The 20,337-nt window shown below is 46.6% G+C and overlaps 1 protein-coding gene and 1 long non-coding RNA gene across 4 annotated transcripts in view; one reads left to right on the top strand and one right to left on the bottom strand.

The window, feature by feature from the left end:
- KIF6 (kinesin family member 6) overlaps positions 1-20,337 on the top strand; it is a 463,572-nt gene that overhangs the window by 403,652 nt on the left and 39,583 nt on the right. For both annotated transcript variants that reach the window (XM_040645113.1, XM_040645114.1), the window contains one exon: positions 13,544-13,594. In XM_040645113.1, the coding sequence (XP_040501047.1) occupies positions 13,544-13,594 (51 nt within the window). The remainder of the gene's footprint in view (positions 1-13,543; positions 13,595-20,337) is intronic.
- On the bottom strand, positions 856-11,596 carry LOC103680876. 2 transcript variants are annotated; one of them, XR_005838835.1, is made up of 3 exons: positions 11,517-11,596; positions 10,268-10,451; positions 856-891 (listed from the first exon to the last, which is right to left on the bottom strand). It is a non-coding gene; the product is annotated as an uncharacterized LOC103680876 (long non-coding RNA). The 2 variants fall into 2 exon arrangements; XR_005838834.1 differs by lacking the exon at positions 856-891 and adding an exon at positions 7,097-7,179.

Here is a 20,337-nt window from a genome sequence, read left to right as displayed (position 1 = left end):
ATCAGACAACAAAAAGGGATAAAAGGTATCCAAATCGGCAAAGAAGTCAAAATGTCTCTCTTCGCAGATGACATGATACTCTATATGGAAAACCCAAAAGAAGCCACTCCCAAACTATTAGAAGTTATAGAGCAATTCAGTAACGTGGCGGGATACAAAATCAATGCTCAGAAATCAGTTGCATTTCTATACACGAATAACGAGACCGAAGAAAGAGAAATTAGGGAATCCATCCCATTTACAATAGCACCAAAAACCATACGTTACCTTGGAATTAACTTAACCAGAGACGTAAAGGACCTATATTCTAGAAACTATAAATCACTCTTGAAAGACATTGAGGAAGACACAAAAAGATGGAAAAATATTCCATGCTCATGGATCGGAAGAATTAACATAGTTAAAATGTCCATGCTACCCAGAGCAATCTACACTTTCAATGCTATCCCGATCAAAATACCAATGACATTTTTCAAAGAACTGGAACAAACAGCCCTTAAATTTGTGTGGAACCAGAAAAGGCCCTGAATCGCCAAGGAATTGTTGAAAAGGAAAAACAAAGCTGGGGGCATCACAATGCCGGATTTCGAGCTGTACTACAAAGCTGTGATCACAAAGACAGCATGGTACTGGCACAAAAACAGACACATAGACCAATGGAACAGAATAGAGAACCCAGAAATGGACCCTCGGCTCTTTGGGCAACTAATCTTTGATAAAGCAGGAAAAAACATCTGGTGGAAAAAAGACAGTCTCTTCAATAAATGGTGCTGGGAAAATTGGACAGCTACATGCAGAAGAATGAAACTTGACCACTCTCTCGCACCATACACGAAGATAAACTCCAAATGGATGAAAGACCTCGATGTGAGACAGGAATCCATCAAAATCCTAGAGGAGAACATAGGCAGAGACTGATTTATTTTAAGCAATCACTCATGTGATTGTGAGGCTTTATTTTAAGCAATCACTCATGTGATTGTGAGGCTTTCAAGTGCAAATCTACAGGCTAAGTCTGCAGGCCGGAGACCTGGGGAAGGATTGCTGTTGCAAATTGAGTCGCAAGGCATTCTGGAATTACTTCTTCCAGAGAACCTCAGTCTTTGTTCTCTTAAAGCTTTCAGCTAATTGGATGAGGCCCATCCACATTATGGAGAGTAGTTTGCTTTATTCAAACTCTGTTGATATAAATGTTAATCACGTCTAAAAGCCACATCTACACTGGTGTTTGACCAAACATCTGGACACCATACCTCAGCCAAGCTGACCCATAAAATTAGCCAGCACACAGTCTAAGCACAAACAGTACTTTCAAGGCATATGACAATCTACAGTGAGATTTAGGGGGAAAAAAACTCTCTAGCTGCGCGGGCACATAGTTCTGCTAAAGAAACACACATCCAGTGTGTGTTTCTGAACATAGAGCACCTAACTCTTACCCTGAAACGCCTGCATTTGGGTTCTCTCATTTCTAGAGCTTCCTCAAGAATAGTGGAGCTTAGCCTTATATATACACGGACCTCAAGCGGTCCATTAAATGATTAGATTATCTCAAACCTCACTGTTTGCCTTGAAGATGATATCTAGACTGTCCCATAGGAAGTAGAAGCTGCTCCTAGTTCTGAAAATTTTAACCTCCCAAGTTCAAAGAATGTGAAGTTCTGCTGTCCTGGCCCCTGTCAGTCCTCTGGGGCAGCTAAAAGCCAATACACTCCATGAGCTGAACGGAAAACAGTTTCCGCTGAAATGAGAATTCTCAACAATTGCTGAACCCGGGAATATACGCTGTCCTCTCCTTTGTACAGTACAGCTGTCCGTCCATCCCCAGCCATGAGGGACCAGAGCATTTCTGTGATAAGAAAAGCCATAATTAAGGAGTAAGGCTTTATATGAAAAACAAGATGGAGTTTGCAAGTAAACTTACGAAAGGCCCTCCAGATATTAGTATATTCACCAAAACAAAACTCTAAAGCCAAGACACTAAAGAACATATAATGGCATCTAATTCATCTTCAACTTGTCATAATGGGTTGTTTATATTTAACTTCCACTTATCATTCTTTAATACCCTGACATTTTTTCAGGATCTCTCTCCCCAGAAGTTTCGACATGAAGCTTGTAAGTTATTTTTATCTTTGTGTAGTATGGCAGTTCCTTCTCTGTGTCTGTTTTTCTTCTGAGTGTTCCCTGCCTGCTTTTATCACTTGGAGCAGTGACTCCCCAGAGACACGGCACCAAAACCTGCACCATGGATCCTACTTAAACGCGTTCCAACCCCCAGTCCCCCTCCATGTCCCTTCTGATGGGTGAAGAAGGTAGTTCTCAGCCTGGGTGGACCTCCCCCTTCAACTTCCTTCATCTCTCCCAAAGCTTCACTGCAAAACCTCCCTTCCAGTTTTGCTGTCTGCTTTCCTCCTTTCTCTGGTCCTCACTCTCTTGGTTTCCTTCTTCTTCACTTATTCTCCAAATGCGCAACTGGGATAGAAATCCCTACAGAAATAGAGCCATGCACACTAGCATTTCATGTAGGCAGAGCTCAAGTTCAAGGAGGGGAAACTACATTCTCCCTGAACCATGTCATTTCTGTAAAGCATCCTCTGTAAGATGGTCGGTGAGTCTCTGCCTCTCTCTTTCTTCCCCTCTCCTCTTTGAGAATATTTAGCCATAACAGAAACAAAAAGAGGGAGAGTCCTGGTGCTATTTTTTGGAAGAAAAACAAAATAAGAGGATAAGGGTAGGAATCATCCCAGGCTCTGAAAATAGGACTATTACCATCAGCATTTCAAGCAAGCTTATTAAAAAGTCATTTACTTCCAATTACAGAAATCAATCATCTTTGTATAAGGGAATATGAAAGACCCAGTTACTAATGAAAGTAACGGTGAATTTGAGGGTGAGTAATGATCAGAAGGCAGAGGTTTAGTATGTGGTTTCTTACATTTGTAAAAAAAAAAATTCATGTTTTAATTCATCTAAAAACTAAATACAGTACCAAATCAAGCACCTTAGTGCCTGGGGTTTACTTTATATCCCTTAAGTGAGCCCTGCCTCCTACATCCACAGTTAATGAGGGGCTTGTACAAACTAGCCTCCCCTGTGAGCTAGAGGTCCTGGGAAGAAGTAGAATATAGCTGCCCCACCCACACTGGAGCAGAGGAGGCTTGAATGTCCCCAGGTACCTCTGGGAGTGTCCCCTGGGAGTATCCCCTGGGCTCCCTCTGGAGCTTCAGGATGGAAGTCAGAGGCCATGCTGCATGGACCCTCGCCTTGCCCCAGATAGCAGCCTTGGCAACCAGAGCCACATCTTCGAATGGAAAGAAGGATTGTGATCTATAGCTACTCCTCCAGGGCAGGTGTTGAAAGCTGGTTAGACCCTTCCCTTGCTGAAATAAGAACTTCCGAGCATCTAAAGTAACATCTTTTGAATGGAAGCCAACACAATCATGAGCCCTCCGCTCCCTGAGTTGTGTGGTACCTAACAATTCATGCTGGTTGCTGAGCTGAAAATTTTCCTTCTGCTTACCTACTTGTGCATTTATTTGAGCTTTTAACAAATGTGCTTATTTACTTAATTCTCTGAATATGTTTATGGAATATTATCACATACTGGAATAGTGGTATCAATAAGCTCCTTAGCTTAATTAAGTGGATACAATAGCCAAATGCCTAAGCTTCAGACAGAATGTGCTAATCTTGCATGATTATTATGATTACTTGGGTAGCCAGAATGAATATCCCACAGGAGAAGAATCAGGGCTCCCAGACATGGTATAATTTGGTCATTTTTTATAAATGAGAGCATTCCCCCAAAATGTGATCATCATGGACTGTCCTGGTGATAAGAAAGGAGCTGTCTTGAAGCCCAGACTGCTGTCTGGTGTTTTCATCCTGAGCTGAAATGCTCATCAATTATGGGGCACATCCTCTTCTGCAAGATAGGGACAAGGTGATGGGGTGCTCTTGAGAAAATCCCGGTGGGAGAAAATCAAGGCAAGTTACAATGTGTTTTTCTTGAAATTATTGATATTAAAAATGAGCTGCCTTTTCCCCCCCTCTCTCAGTGAGTTGATAATGTTACCAAGTAGAAGAAAAGTCTTGAAATCTGGAGAATTGAAATGTCATGTTGGAATGAAAAGGCTTAAAAACATTTGCCTGGCATTTAGACCATTCCTGGTCTCCCACTTGGTGCCCTGTCACTGAACCTTTCTCTTTGGGGAATCCAGGAAAGGACCCATCCTCCTCCCAGGGAGGCCTGAAGGCTTCTTGGGGGCCTCCCCCAGCCTAAGCTCATGGAATTCCCTTGGGTTGCTGCCGCTATTCTGGGCTTCCTCTGGCTCTCCACCTTCCACCCTTACCTTTCTTGCACATGGCCTGAGCACTACAGAGTTCTGACAATAGGCTGGAACTCCTCATCACCCCCAGCCTGGCAGTAGGACTCAGGCCGTGACCATTTTCAGTCAGCACACAGGACGGATGCTTGTCACTGTGTGGCCGGTACCCAAGCACAATTGTCAGCGTGCTGTAGGGACACCCCATTCCCTCTCAAGGAAGCAAATTACAGTAGTTTTTACATTTTAATTTCTTTTTATAAATATACGGAAATAGACTTCTACATAAATCATAAATCATGCGTACCATTTTTTTTCATCTTTCTCGACTCCTACCTCTCTTACCCAATTCATCCTCCGCCCTCAGGTGACTCGTCATAACAGCTTTATGGGGATCCATTCATGACACCTCCATGCTCAGAGACACCTGGGTGTCTCAGTAGATTGAGTGTCCAGTTGAGTGCCAGACTCTTGATTTCAGCTCAGGTCATAATCTCAGGACCGTGAGATCAAGCCCCCCATCAGGCTCTGCACTGAGTGTGGAGCCTGCTTAAGATTCTCTCTCAATTAATTAATAAATCTTAATTAATTAATTAATCTATCTTAATTAATCAATTAATCTTAATAAATAAATTTTAATTAATTTAAAATTACCTCCACGTTCATATGGCCACATACGTGTGTGTGTGTGCCATGCACACGCAGAGTTCTATGCACACGTCTATAAGGCTCTTGCCATTGTTTGATAAAACACAGCATCAGTTATGCCCTTTTCTCCCCCATTGTCTTCTTTGCTTCCTTTTTCTCCTTTTCTGCTCTACTGAATTATTAGAATTTTGGCGTTCCTTCCCTGCACCCCTCCCCACTGCCTTTTTTCTGATCCTCTATTGATTCGGTTGCTACGGTATGTATTTATTCTTCTAGAGTTTAAAAGTAACTATTAACAATGTCTGTAGTTATTGCAAATATACTCTCCGCCCACCCACCTCCAGGGCTGTAGCTTGAACATCCCCTCACCTGATCTCCATCTTGTTATTATGGCTTCGAGTTTTAGTTTTCACACACACACACACGCACACACACGCACACACACACACGCACACGCACACACACACACACAGTTTATATAGTCAGTAGTTAAGTATTCTCACTTATTCCTTTTTTGCTCATCACTGTTTCTTTTTCCTACATATTTCCCTGTGTTAGTCTTTCTTCTTGCTGATCGTCATCATAACCTTTTACACTTATGCAGTTCTTAGATCCCAGGCACTCTTCTAAGCACATTGCATAGGTCACTTAATTCAGTCCTCACAACAGATAGTAGTACTGACCCTGTTTTGTAGATGAGGAAACTGAGGCACAGGGCCATTCAGTAGCTTGCACAGTGGTGCACAATACGTAACCCGGCTGGTCTGCAAACTAGGGCACCTGGCTCCAGAGTCCATATACTGAACCTCTAGGCTTGGTTGCCTCTCAGTTGACCCCTTTTTGGGGAGTGGTCATCTGTGGGTGGTAAATGCTCTTAGTCCTCTTATGACAGAAAATGTCTTTATTATGCCCTTATCTATGAATAAAAGTTGGACTAGGTATAAAATTCAGGTTGACAGGTACTTCCCTCCATTGTCCCAGCACCCCTTGCTGTGGCTGAGATGTGGGTTGCTGCCTAGGGAGTTCTGCTGCAGGTCCCCTGGCAGCTGGGGACAGTAGCTCTTCGTCCCTGAAGGTCTGCAGTTGCCCATGACGTGTCCAGGTGTGGACTTGTCTTTCTTTGCACTGCTGTGTGCTCAGAGTGCACTTGCAACCCAATGGCTTAGATCTTTCTTCAGTTCTGGAAAAGCACACCTGCTGTGTGTGCAATTCTGCTTCTTCACCATGCCTACTTCCCTTCTTCTAGAACTCTTTTTTTTCCCCTAAGATTGATTCACTCATTCATTTATTTGAGAGAGAGAGCATGCACATGCAAGAACAAGTGGGGGCTGAGGGAGAGGGAGAAGCAGACTCCCCGCTGAGCAGGGAGCCCAATGCTGGGCTCGATCCCAGGACACCTAGATCATGACCAGAGCCGAAGGCAGATGCTTAACTGACTGAGCAACCCAGGTGCCCCCCTTCTTCTAGAACTCTTGTCAGACACATGAAGAGGTCTCTCAGTCTCCCCTCTGGGACTTTTAACTGCCTTTTCCCATTTTCTGTCCTCCTCTCTGTTCCATGTGTGGGGTGGGTGTGAGGTGACTTTTTCCATAGTATCTTTCCAATCACTGATTCACCTTTAAAATATGTCCAGTCCAGGGGCACCTGGGTGGCTCAGTCAGTTAAGTGTCCAACTCTTGGTTTCGGCTCAGATCATGATCTCAGGGTTGTGAGGTGGTGGAGCCTGCTTGAGATTCTCTCTCCCCTGCTCCCGCTGCCCCTCCCCCCACTAGTGCTCTAAATAAAGAAACAAACAAATAAATAAATGTCTTTTAAAAAATACGTCCAGTCTGGGGTTTGTTCCCTTTTCCCCTCTATCGTTCTTGATTTTTTGTGTCAGTGACTCTATTTTTCATTTCAAAACATCTTTCCTATCCATCTATTCTTGTTTCATTCTTATTCATACCTATTTGTTGTATGACTTCTTATTCTTTTTAAAGAAAATGAAGCCATCATTAATCTCTTTGAGTACTCTCATCATACTTACTTTGAAGTCTATCTTGGGAGCTTAGAGTGGTATGGTCTTTATGGAGGCCGCACCTCAAATTCCTACAGCTCTGCTGAGAGCCAGCAGGGGCTTCTCTCACAGACCTTCATGTTCCAGCATGGCCATCGCAGCACTGCTGGTGTTAGTGGGAGTGGGAGACCATCCAGTTGTCCTACCCTTGGGGAAGGGAAGTAAAATGTTAGGGTACACACTATGGAATGTATGCAATAGTTAGAATCTGAGGACTAGATGCATATACAGGAAAATGGATAGATGTCAAAAACAGTGCTAGCAAGTAAACAGGGAACAGAACGAGATCTGTAGCACAGTATTTCTTTCATAGCTTAAAAATTGCACAGAAAACTTTAACATGAATTGTAAGAATATATACGATAAAAGAGTATGCATCAAAGCAATCAGAATGGCCACCTATTAGAGGCATAAGGGAAGGGGAATTGGAGATGGGGCATAAGGCACGGCGATAAACACACACACACATATACACTCACACATATATACATACACACACACACACATACATACATGTGGGGCCTTCTCCATACTGACAAGGATAATGTGCTGTTAACTAAAGAGTAAGACTAATTCAACCCTTTGTGAATCTGCATCAATAAATGTCTGTATCTGTCTATCCAGAAAATTACTTTCATCTCTAATGAATTCATGTTCCAGCTATTAATTTCACTATCTTTTCTTAGCATTAGATTTATTCATACATTTTGGCATTTTTGTGGCCAGGTCCATTTTTAATGAACACATTTTATTTCTTTCTCTTTCCCTCTGTCCGTTTGTGCTCATCCCTCTCTATCTGACAGACCCTCCAGGCCCTCCCCCCCGGAAGACAGTTTGGAGTGACTGCTCTATAGCAATGTTGGGACATGGCCCTTCTGGGCAGAGCATCAGCGGGCAGCTTGGTATAGCAACCGAGAGTAGCTGAGTGTGTACCCTTCTTGCTCCTTGGGCTTACAGGGGGATGTGAACCATAGCCCTAGGCAACATCTAGCAGCACTTTTTTCCCTCAGTCCCCTTTCAGTCACAGGCGGGGTGCCAGGGGACTCTCACCCCACCCTACAGCTTCAGACCGTGTCCTGCTGCATGCTGTGCTTTTAGTCACCTTCCTGCTTCTGGACCTGGAGCCCTGCCAGCTGAAAGCTTGGGCTCCCCCGACCATTCTTCATTTCTGTCCCACTTCTGGTCTTCAGAAATCTGTCTTGAAAGCTAATCGAGCAAAGTCTCCTTAATATTCTCTTGTTTTATTTTATTCACCACAGCTATGGTGGGAAGAGGTGGGTCCTGCCTCAATCAATTTTCAAATTATCCAAACAAGTTTAGAAACAACCTGATGAAAGAGATATTAGCAAGGAAGAGATGAATGTGCCTGATTTTAAGACTTCAAAGGATTAACATACTCCAGTTTGTTGGAAATTCATCTAAGGATTGCACACATAATTTATGCCGGGCCTATTAATTCTACAAACATCCTTACAAACGGTCTCTGGGGAGTCTAACCTTTCAGTAATCACAGTCCTCTGTGTTAGAGTACAAAGAAACTGGCATCCCACGTCACAGCTGAAATTCACACTCTGAATTCAGACCCACCTACTGGACCTTCCTTTCAAAGAGGGCGCTCAGGCAGGCGGCACAGCTCTGTGCCCTCTCCCCACACCCCAACCCTGCTACTGAAGTTTACTGATTTGACTTTCCTGAGATGCTATAGTGGTAGAGTCAAAGAGCAGAGCAGATTCTCACTGGGGTCCAGAGGCCCTAGCAATGACCTTGGAGCCCGGACTCTCATCTTCCCCCAGCTCCACTCCTCCATTCAAGCCCTCCCTTCCAACCCCCACCCCAAACCAGTGAATGCCTGGCCTCCTCCACCCCATGGCCCCCACCATTGTCGCGGACTGCAAGGCCTTCCCCATTCTCCCCTTAAGACCTCTGCTCCCTTCAGAATCCACCCAAGGCTCACCATTAGTGATGGTGCTTTTCCTCATGCCACGAACCCGCCTTTCCTCCTCTAAACTTACGTCTACCCGCGATTTGACATTTAACCACTCGTCCTTCAGGCCCGTCATCTTATGACTATAGTATCTTTTCCATACGTCTGAAAGTGCCTTCTTGACTAAAACTAGTCTGGTGAGTCACATACACTGACACCTTATCCGTTATCCTCCTGAGAGTCTTGAGCTATGGTAAAACAGATATTACCCCAGTTATTTTATTGTGACCCATTTTTCAAATGATAAAATGGAGGCTCGGAGACGTTAAGTAACCTGCCCTACTAGAAGCAGCAGAGCTGGGATTTGAACTTAACTCTGTAGGCCTACAAGTTTGGAATTATCTCCTTGTTTAACCAAAACGGCAAAGAGATTTGCTTCATCTCCAGGCCAACTCCCAGTGACCGGTTATAGCTGCCCAAAGTGCTGTGTCGAAGAGCCAAACCCAGGCTCAGCAGGAACGCAAACCACCCAGGAGGCAAAAGCAAGATCAGCCAGGGTTCTGGCTTTTAAAAAGAAGAACATGCGGGGGCCCTGTTTGTGGTCCCCTGCATCAGGCTCACTGTCTTGAACTAGAAGAGACTTCTTAACCAGTCCGTATGTTCCACAGCACTTAGAACATAGAGTTTACAATATAGTGCGTGAGCGAGAACTATTTATTGCCTGGGAGCGATGTCAACATCCTCAGTGAGGAACGGCCTCCCGGAAATTGCGCAAGCACCCGCGGACGGCCCTGTTCTGGGGGAGTCAGAAGCCAAGCGCTCTGCTCTGCATCAGCTAAGCAGCTTTCTGTCAGTGAACAACTTCAAACTACCAGGCATGCAAAATACAATGGGACCCTTAAGGAAAGTTGTTGAATCCAAAAGACTATCATTGTAAGAAAAATAAAATAAAATAAGTGTTGCTTCTGCATGATGATAATACTTTCCATATGAACTACTTGGTACGGAAAAACTCTACACCACGCTGTCCCATGGTTACGAAGGTCGTGCGTCTCCCCTGGGGCTCCCCATGGGTGGTTGCGGGTTCCAAGTACCCTCCACCCCCTGCTAACACCCCCACTCTGTCAGTCAGTGAATCAGAACGGGAGAGAAGGTGTTTCTGGCATGGGCTGTTGTAAGTTTCTGGAGACAAAATCACTAATTACCACCATTCGCCTACAAGCGGAGCCTCCCCCGCGCCCCGGCTTCCCTCCCTGACCATCTCCTGCCTCAGGCTGGGAGTTCTATTTCCGTCTCATGTCTTTTCCATACCTCAGGATGGGGATGTGTCCAGGAACCCAGGCCAAAACCAGCAAATGTATCACCAAGCTCATGACAACAAGCCGCATGCGGAGTGAATTCTGCTTCTCCCCTCAACTCCGTCCTTTGCCAAAACCCGTGGAACTGCAAGATCCAGCCGATTACAGAGACTCTTATCTTCACATGAAGAATGACTCTGTTAGAAAATGCAATTAAGTATCAGCCATAAGGCTATTTTTAGCTGCTTGTTTGGGAAGATCTCAGAAACAAAAATCTCCATGTGGTGGGCGAGGTTAGCCGAGTCACCCAAATTGAACACCCATACATGCATTTTAAACCTACCTTTCTCAAGATGAGCATTATAAAGACCCACCTGTGGTCCCCTCCGGATGGCCCATTGTTCTGGGAGTAGGTATTTCTGTTTGTGGAGTTCATAGAACCGGCAGTCCTGGTGGCAAATCCCCCTCTTTATTTATGTGAGCACCTCTTCCCAGGCTGGGGGCCGTGGAGAATCTCTAACCCTGCTTCCCCCGGGTTTGGAGAAGGGACCCCGGTCGGTCATTCCGATGGGAGCAGGAGAAATCATGCCAAACGAGACCAAGCACCTACGGCAGCAAGGCATGAAGGTGGGATGCATGTAATTAAGGAGACCTATCGCTGGGGAGGCCCGTGGTCAGGGAGACAAGCTGTCGGGACTCTCGTCGGGGAGATAGTTTCCCAAGGAGGAATGCAGGACAGTGCGTCCTCCAAAGGAGCAAGTCCCCATCCGGTCTCAGCAGGAAGGAGGTAGCCAGGCACAGAAGAGGCTCGTGGTGAAAGGCGCCTATGCCAGATACCCAGGACCCAGGCCAGGCACCACAGCGGCATTGGCTGTCCCTGCTGCGGGCATGAGAAAGCCCTTAATGACCTACTCTCCATCAAGAGCTGTGTCTAAATGGTGTGTTGCATTTGTCACAGCACTCCCTCCTTTTATTTGAAAAAGGCATGTGCTATGCTTCTTTACAATTCAATTCAGCAGTGTTGGACATAGACTGAAATCTCATCCCAGCACAGCCCCCAGACTCCATCTTCTTTCCTCTGCCGATGTAGGCAATAAAGGTCATATTGCTCAGAGTGGGGACAAGATCCTCTCTGTGGCTGTGGCTGGCCTGGGTTTCAGCTCGTTTTCCTGTTGTCTCCAGACTGGTTCAGTTCTCACCCTTGGGCCAGATTTCCACTTCTCCACCTCTCCCCCCATCCAGTACATTCCCTAAATTCTTACCCTTCCCCACTTGGAATTAGGGTGCAGTCACTGCTTATGCCCAATCCCTGGCTTCCTCTCTGCGCACAGTCCTCTCCGGCGGGGACACATGGAAGGTAGGTGCAGGCTTGCACTCTGGCAGGAGCTGAAGGAACTGGTGACATTTAACCCAGAGACAACAAGTCCAAGTGGAGAAATCATGGCATCCTCAGATCCTCACTGCCAATGAGAGAGGATCCTTCTTCCATGCTGTTCCAGAGAACCAGCCAGGTCCAAATCTGGAAGTTACAGGGAAGCAGGTGTCAACATCACATCAGTAACTCCTTATATACAATTTAATCAGTGGAACAGCCTGGGTATATCCAAGTCATACAAGTCGCAGGGATTCCTGAATTGGGTAGGACGTGAAAGTGAATGACCTCTGCCGTCTCTCCCAGTCATAGCATTCTAGAGGTGCCCTAGAACTTTCCGTGAGTGTTGGGGTCTCTTGTGACTGCTTCATTGTCTGCTCATCTTTCGAAAACTCAGTTCAGTCATCACCTGTGAGGTGTCGAATGTATTTTATGTGAAGAAACGAATACATTAGACAAGGGAGCAGTGAAGTTCCCAGGCTTTCTCAGGGTCCCCTGGGGCCCAATTGCATCTCCCAAATGGGACACATGATGCAGACAGCACTGACATTTTAATGACTGTGCTGAGCCCTTGGATATGAACAAACCCCTGGGAGGGGGCCTCCTTCACTCCTCCTTCCAGCACGAAATCACAGAAGTATAGTAGAGATGGGGGAGTCCTGGAGGTCACTTTGCCCCAAGTCCTACCCAGGGCAGGAGTTCTCGACCTCACACCCCCAGACTGTCACCCAGCCTCTGCTGGAACACTGTCAGGAAAGGACTCACTGCTCTGCCAGGAAATGTAGTCCAGTTTGAGACAGCTTAATCCATGTTGAGACAGTCGTGAACTGTTTCTTCCTCTTATTGAGCCCCTAGTTTGTCTTTATTCAACTTGACTTCTGCCCTCAGGGGTGGACAGAGATAAATCTGTTCTCTCATCCAAATGACAACGTTTGGATTTTTTTTTTTAAGATTTTATGTATTTGAGAGAGAGAGAAAGAGAGCATGAGTGTGGTTGGGGGGCAGAGGGAGAGGGAGAAGCAGACTTCCCACTGAGCAGGGAGCCTGATGTAGGGCTCGATCCCAGGACCCTGGGATAGTGACCTGAGCCAAAAGCAGATGCTTAACTGACTGAGCCACCCAGGCGCCCCAACAACATTCAGATTTTTAGAGACAGCCATTATCTCTGAGCCTCTTCTCCCTCCAAGTCTTTCCTTCTCCACCTAAACATCTCAAATCACCTCAAATATTCCTCATCTGGCGTGGTTTTAGACCCCTGACCATTTTCTATAAATATTTTCTATTTTACTAACATTCCTTATGAGGAATAACTCCCAGAACAAATGCCAACTATGGTCTGACCACTACAGAGTACATATGCAGAGTCCACCACCATCACCTCCCTTCAGCTACACACTATACCTTTATTAATGCAACCTTGAATAATATATGTTTCATAGTAAGTGATCAACTGCTGTGTTCATATTAAGGTTATCCTCAACTAAAACCATCATCTTTTTTCCTTGACACAGTTTCATACAGCTTAAAAGAAAGAAAGTAGATTTAAAAGTGGCCCTGTAAATTATTAAAAGATCCAATCCTGCCTCCCTTTTCATTAATAATAGACAGATAGAACTACTGAAGAGACTAGGGCCCTAACAAAGGTTACAAGAAACAGACTAAGGTAACTGAACCCAAAGATGGATTGAACCCAAAGGTGAAAGGTGCATTTGCATTCCTGTGCCAAGACGCCAGCATGCCGGCCTGTTCTTCCAGCACCATCCAGCGCATGGAGGGCTCTTCTCGGAAGCTATGCCCACTTTTGTCTTCCTTACTCTACCTTGTTTTTTTGTTGTTGTGTTTTGAGGTTTTTTGGCTTGCAACATGCTTCTGAGGCAAAGGCAACTCACTAGTGGTTTTCCTTTGTGTCTTTGACAGGTCGCCTGAAGGAAGAAATCACCCAGCGGCATATGCAGCAGGTGGCTCTAGGTGGGTACAAAGCAAAGTCTGCAGGAAGAAGGTAAAGGTAATACAAGCTGTGTGGTCTTGGAAAACTAGACCCAGCTGAAAGATAATCCATCTAGGACCCTCAAGAAGGTTAAGAAATGCAAGGTTTGCAGTCAGTGCAGCTTCCTCTGGATGCCCCCTCCTCTCTGGGACCCGTTCCCCCATCCTGAGTGCTTGCTCCCAGCCGTCAGGACCTGGCACCCCACCTTCCCAGCCGCTGCCTCATCCTCCTGACCTTTCCGCCCCACACCCCAACCTAAGTTCACCCCTAGGTCCCAGCTCCTCAGGACTCTACTCTGAGCTTTCCAGTGCTACTAGTAAATAATCCTAACAGCAGCCGTGAGTGATGAAGACAGCAACTGTGTTCTGGACCACCCCTGTGCACTTCAGCGTGTGCGTGGTCTCCTTTCCACCTCACCCCTGTCCTCAGAAGTAAGTGCATTTTTCTGGATGAGGGCGATTCAGTGACTTGCCCAGAGTCACGTGGCTAGGAAGCGTTGGAACTAGGATGTGAACCCAGGTGTCTGAGTCCACACCTGATGCTTTTCTCTCTAGCTGGCCTGGGACCAAGCACTTAGAGCACTCTGATTGAATAAGCAATTCATGTATTCCAAACGAAGGGTTCCCCTTGAGATGGCCTGGCCCCTGGAACAACCTGCAGTTAGAGAACTCCAGCACCCACGACCTCTAGAGGGGAGATGGAGGAGAGCCCCGGCGTCATAGAGATGACCCACTGAACCCCAGTAATTTGGATTATTAGGAAGGTGGGCTGTTTAGTTTCAGTAATAAGGATCACATCACATAGCCACTGGTTGCATCAGAAACATGGAAGAAGGAAGCCTGAGGCACACTGACCGGAGCTCGAGCTTCCCCCATTGGCCCTGGCACTGAAGTCAGGTCAACGTGCCAGGCCCGCCCTCCTGTTGGCAGAGATGCGGGCAGGGAGTCAGAGCTGAGATGGCCCTAAGTGGTTCTCCAGGAAGCAGCCAGGACTCCCCCGGGGCCCCGACTCATAGAGCTGGCTAGGGAAGAGCTTAAGGACCTCTGTTGGGAAGTTGGGAAGCTGTGTCAAGGTGACCCTCGGGCCTCACAAGTAGGTCACTGGGCGGGGAGTCGTCCCTAAGGACTGCCACCGGGCCCTGCATCTGAGGTCTGCCTTCTGGCCTTTTCTCCAGTCTTTACAATGCCGAGTGACTAGAAACAATGACTGGAAAACAGTGGTCAATTCCTGGGGCAAGAGATGCTCCATCCCTTCTGACCCCCCCATCCCAGACAGTCCTGGGCCTTTGGGAAATGGCTGCATATCTTCTCGGTAATTCCTCTTGCTCATCTCTCTGGGAGCCTTCTCCTGAAATACAGCAGGTGTCAGCTTCAACAGGGCCCAGCTTTGCCTGAAGTAATCAGCGGACTTCAAATGGAAAACACTCTGGATGGAAGTCTAATTAAGAGCATTTGAAATACCTATTTATTTTAAAAGCATACTATTCCAATTAGAAAAGAAGTGTTAACATCTCCCAGCTGCCATTTTGAACTTAAATGCCATGTTTTTCGTCCAAACTTCTCAGGAGCTTGTCTGACAGAGCTTTGGAACCACCGGAGCTCATGGGTCCCCTGGCGACCACATTTCAGAGTCTTCTAGTAGGAGACAGCTCTCATTGCAACAGACTGTTTATAGAGTCATTTCCTGCCTTCGCGCTCACCCTCGGGACCCAGGGCTCCGGGGGAACCCAAAGCAGCTCAGTGTATATGGTGTTCAGTATATCTTGGTGTTCTGTAGTTGGGGCTTCCAGTGGAGGAATGGGGCAATGACGACATCTGCTCTTGCCCTCCTCACTCTCTGTTCTCTTTCCTTTGTCTCCTTCTCTCTACTTCCCCTCCATTTTAAATATTTCCTTTCGGAATTGTTTCTTTCTTTTGCCTCCATGTTCCTAGGTTTCCATGAAAGTACAGGTCGTGTTGGTTGGTTGTTCTAGGAGGAAGGGGGGGATGAGCAAAGCTGAGCGGGAGAGGTTTTGTCATGTATTTTGTGTAAGAATAGGTCTGTGTGTGTATGAGTGGATGTATGCCCAAGAAAATGTGTATATAGGCAACCTCATATCTCAGAGGGGCAAAGATTTAATGGTAACGTGAGAGATTCCATGTGGAAGAGACTGAGACCCAGTGATGTGCTTGAGTCAGCTCTGCACCCATCAGAGGAGTGACCATTACCATTTCAGAAATCTGGGGAGCCATGGTAAGATACAGCTGTTAAAAATTAAATTAGAGAAGGGGGCTTAGGTGGCTCAGTTAGTTAAGCATCCAACTGTTGATTTCAGCTCAGGTCATGATCTTAAGGTCCTGGAATTGAGCCCCGTGGAGGGCTCTGTGCTTAGCCAAGAGTCTGCTTAAGATTCTCTCTCTCCCTCTCCTTCTGCCCCTCCCCCGATCCTGAAACTGCATGCACACTCGCTCGCTCTCTCTCAAATAAATTTTAAAAATCTTTTAAAAAATTAAATTATAGAAACTTACAATCAAATAAATTATCTTAAAAAACAAAGGCAACAAATACTCAAAATTTATCACTTCCTAATTACGGATCTTCCTCGACTTACGGTGGGGTTACCTCCTGATAGCTTCATCACCAGTTGAAAATGTCATTAAGTCAAACCTGCATTTCATACACCTCACCCACAGACATGGAGCTTAGCCTCCTTTACACACTCAGAACACGTAGGTAGCCTACAGCGGGGCAAACCGTCCAACCCAAAGCCCAGTTTATAATAAAGTGTTGAGTAGCTTCTATAATGGATTGAATTCTGTACTGAAAGTCGAAAACAGCATGGTTGTGTGAGCATAGGGTGGTTGTGAGTGTGTCAGGCTTACACGCAGCCTGGGAGCTGTGGCCCCTGCCACGACCCAGCACCACAAAAGCTTATCACGCTGCCCGTCGCTAGCCTGAGGAAAAATCAAAACTCAAAATGCAAAGTACGGTTCCTCCTAAATGGGCATCACTTTTGCACCATCCAAAAGCCAAAAAATCCTAAGTCGAACCATCGTAAGTTGGGGACCATCTATTATTTACTACGTGTTACTATTACCTCTGCTCTTGGGGTCATTTGCAACTACTGTGTCTTCATCGTGGAAATGCTGTCTTAGGGTGCGACACTGCGCATGTCTTCCCAATTCCACAGGCAGTGACGTCACACCAGCAGCTTGAAACTAGGAGTGGGAGTAGTTACGCCACGGACACTGACACATACTATTATAAATGGCAGCACTTTTTTTCCCCTGGAGAGCTGGTGGTATAACATGGATCACCACAGCATGGGCGTCCAGATAAGCACCCACTGGAAGGCCAGTGCTGTGCACGTGTGTGTCCTTATAAAGACTCCTCCTCTTCCTGGCTGAATATCTGGATGATGGTTTCTCTTCATTTACTCCCTACCCGGGGAACCCTGGTCCTTTAGAAAGTGAGTGGACAGGGAAACCAGAGAAGACAGACGTGGGGCAGGAGAAACATTGGGCCCAGGGGGGCACTTGATGTAACAGCCAGAGTCTTGGGTCCTTTAAGAGAAACATCAATGATCAGTTCTATGAATATCATCAACAGACAAATGTTCCTTTGGTCTTAGAGGAAGGCCTACTTCCACACCATTTCAGGAAATAAGAAGACAATGCTATTTTTAATCAGGCATCATTTGGAGCTGATATTCATGGAACGAGATTCAGCTAGTTGGGTGGAGAGTGCTTTGCTGCATTTCGTTGCGTGTGGTTTTCCCACTTTATTGCAGTAGCCGCCCTGAGTGGTATGATATTGGCGGTTATGCAGACGAGGTTGATCAGCAAATGTTCCTTGAGCGCTTGGCGTGTGCCTGGCATGGGTCTAAGCTCTCTCTGTGTAACTTCTTCTTTAATGCTCCTGAAAGCCCCATGAGGGAGATACTACTGTTACCCTCACTTTACACTTAAATCCCAAAGGAGTTAAGTGAACCTGCCTAACTTTGCTCAGCTCCGGGATGCAAAGGAACACGCGTGTGCAGCCTGTGCCATAACCAGCGTACCACACTGCCCTCAGCCCTGTGCAGGGCATTGTGGAGTTCACAGAGGGACAGAGACCCAATGCCTGCCCTCAGAGGGTTTCTACTCTAGCCAGCATAAGGGGAAATACACATAAAAAGGTAACTCTTCATCTAATTTTGGATTTAGTCACACATACTATCCTATTCACCACCCTCTTCCCACTGTAGCCCCAAACCGGTACAGCCTTGGCCTCTGTCATGAAGCCTTGCCTGACCCCATACCCCCAAGCCTGCTTTGTCCTCCAGTCTCACACACCTCCGGAAGGCACCAACCTTATTTTGTAATGTGTATTGTCATAGCTGTATCCTCCATGCTGAAACGTGAGATCCTGGAAAGCTGGGTGCGTCCAATTAATCTTTTTACCCCTCGCAGCCGGCCCGGGCAATAAATAGGCCAAATCAGTGCATCCCCAGATGCCTTCCAGACCCACACATCTTGCAGAAGTATAATGAGACATTTGAACATAAAATAAAATAAGTCCATTTACAGGAAGTAGAAGGAGTAAGTACTTGTGGACCCCACAGCTGAGCCGATCACAGTACAGCAGCAATAAATTTAGCTCTCTCTTATCTAGCCACTAAGCAGAACGGGAAGCTCCCAGAGTTACAGAGTTTTCGTTTTCTGACAACAGGAAGTGTACTAACTAATTTATCTGCAGAAATAGAATTTCTTCCAGGAACAAAACACAAACCAGAATTTATTGTACAGATTCTTATTAAAAGACACTGAGTGACACAGTGAGCAATGTGCTCAACTGCGGTCTTACAAAAGATGCCGAAATGTTGTCCCCCCAGATGATTCTTATATCGGCCCTCAATAAAAGCAAGAGGCCTGACATTAAAGCACAACTCATTGAAAACATTTATGTGAGCGGTCGAGGTAATCGCTGCAGGTACTCTGCTTTCTGATGGTTGCACAAAGCAGGAATAAAACCAGGAGAAGGTAGCCCCAGGAATGTGGGCTATAGCCTCTCTCTTAAGTGTCTCTTTTGAGCAATATTTGATCAGTTCGGCTCACGATCGAAACTCTACCAAATGCCTGTGATTCAGATTTAAGACATGTGGCACTTACCGGTATATGAAGTGTGTCAGGTGAGAGGGACAGGCCATGAGAGCTTCGAGAACTTACCAGAGGGAGTAGTCCCTGGAGTTGTCACCAAGGCCACAGGCCTAGGATGAGCCACGAGGAATGGGCAGGATTCAGAATCTCAGAGCAGAGTGGGGAGGTAGTTGACCTATGGAGGGTGTGTGGTGGGGGGGGTATGTATGTGGGGGTCAGGTGTATGGGGGGGGGGGGGGGTTTGGGGGGGGGGTGGGGTATGTGGGGTGTGGGTGTATGTGAGGGTGGGTGGGGTGTGTGTATGTTTTGTGTGGGTGGGTATATGTGGGGTATGTGTTTTTGTGCGTGGAGGGTAGAGGGAGAGGACTTTCTGGGGGAGTTATCTGAAGTCATGGAGGGAAAATCTAAAATGGTGAATTGGGCCAGTTCACTGAGAACCTTGAATCGGAGCATTTATCTTATGGGCAGTTGAGCCACTGAACATTTTTGAGCAAGGAAGTTTTGGTCAAAGAGACCTTGTAGGGAAAGAAAGCCCCCAAGCAGTCATTCCAATTCTTAAGCATTTCTGACTGACTGATGAGTAAATAATCTGTACCCCCCCCAGCCCTTTGCCCACTTGCCCTGCACTGGACTGGTCCTCTGGGCACACATGCTTCCAGCCCAAGCTCAGGGAGGGCCTCCAGGATGTCTAGCTGTCTGAGTGAATCTGCTGCCGACATCACCCACTGAGATATGATGCCCCAGGTTGCTGCACACTGATCTGCTGCTGACATCGCCCACGGAGATATGATGCCCCAGGTTGCTGCACACTGATCACTTGCCCTGCAGACTGGCCTGGCCCCTTGTAGGTAGGTGGTCAGTCCATTCTTTTGTTCTGTGGTAGATGGAAGTGGGGAGATCACTGCCCTTGAAAAGCTCACAGTTGCTCCCCACACAAGCTGTCCATGTTGGATAACACCACACCTTTCTGTGCATTTATCCCTTGACCCAACTTCTGTGAAAACGTAACCTACTGGAACGTTCCATTGCCTCTACGTGTAGCCATGTTTTTTATATACTATTACAGAAGATAGAAATAATAATGATTAAATAAGTAAAAAGCCATGAGCATGACATTGGCAGGTTCCAAATGGCATCTGAGATTCCCCCCACCCCCAATACTGGCCTCTTGAATACTAGTCTTCCTCTCCCCTCCCCCATCCCTCTCACTACCCCAGGAGCAGAGATCCTTTGAACAAAAGAAGCCCCCGAGAACAGTCTATTGTTGTTGCTGTGTCACGTGGACCCTTGGGTTGCCCCTGGGCGGTGTGTGCTACCTGACCCTGAAAATGGGGCAGTGACAGCTGTCCCTCGCAGGGGCCTTGAGGAGGGTTGGGAGAGCCCCTGAGGCCAGAGGCTGCCTATTCTACCGCAGGCTTGTTCCAGCTTAGAGTCTGCTGAGGAGTTCTTTTCTCTGGAACAGAAGTCCGGCGGTGGCCTCTTGAGCCATCCCATCTGCTCTCCAGACAGAGGCCTCTGCCTCTCCGAACTGCTGTTTAAGCCTGAACCTGGAACTGCTTTTTTGGAATTCTGCTCCTGGGGATAACAAACTTGAGAGAAAGCAAAAG

This window comes from Ursus maritimus, unplaced genomic scaffold (assembly GCF_017311325.1).
Source record: "Ursus maritimus isolate PB19 unplaced genomic scaffold, ASM1731132v1 scaffold_30, whole genome shotgun sequence".
NCBI lineage: Eukaryota > Metazoa > Chordata > Mammalia > Carnivora > Ursidae > Ursus > Ursus maritimus.
Note: the sequence above shows the minus strand (reverse complement) of the source record. Positions and strands in the feature narration are given on the sequence as shown.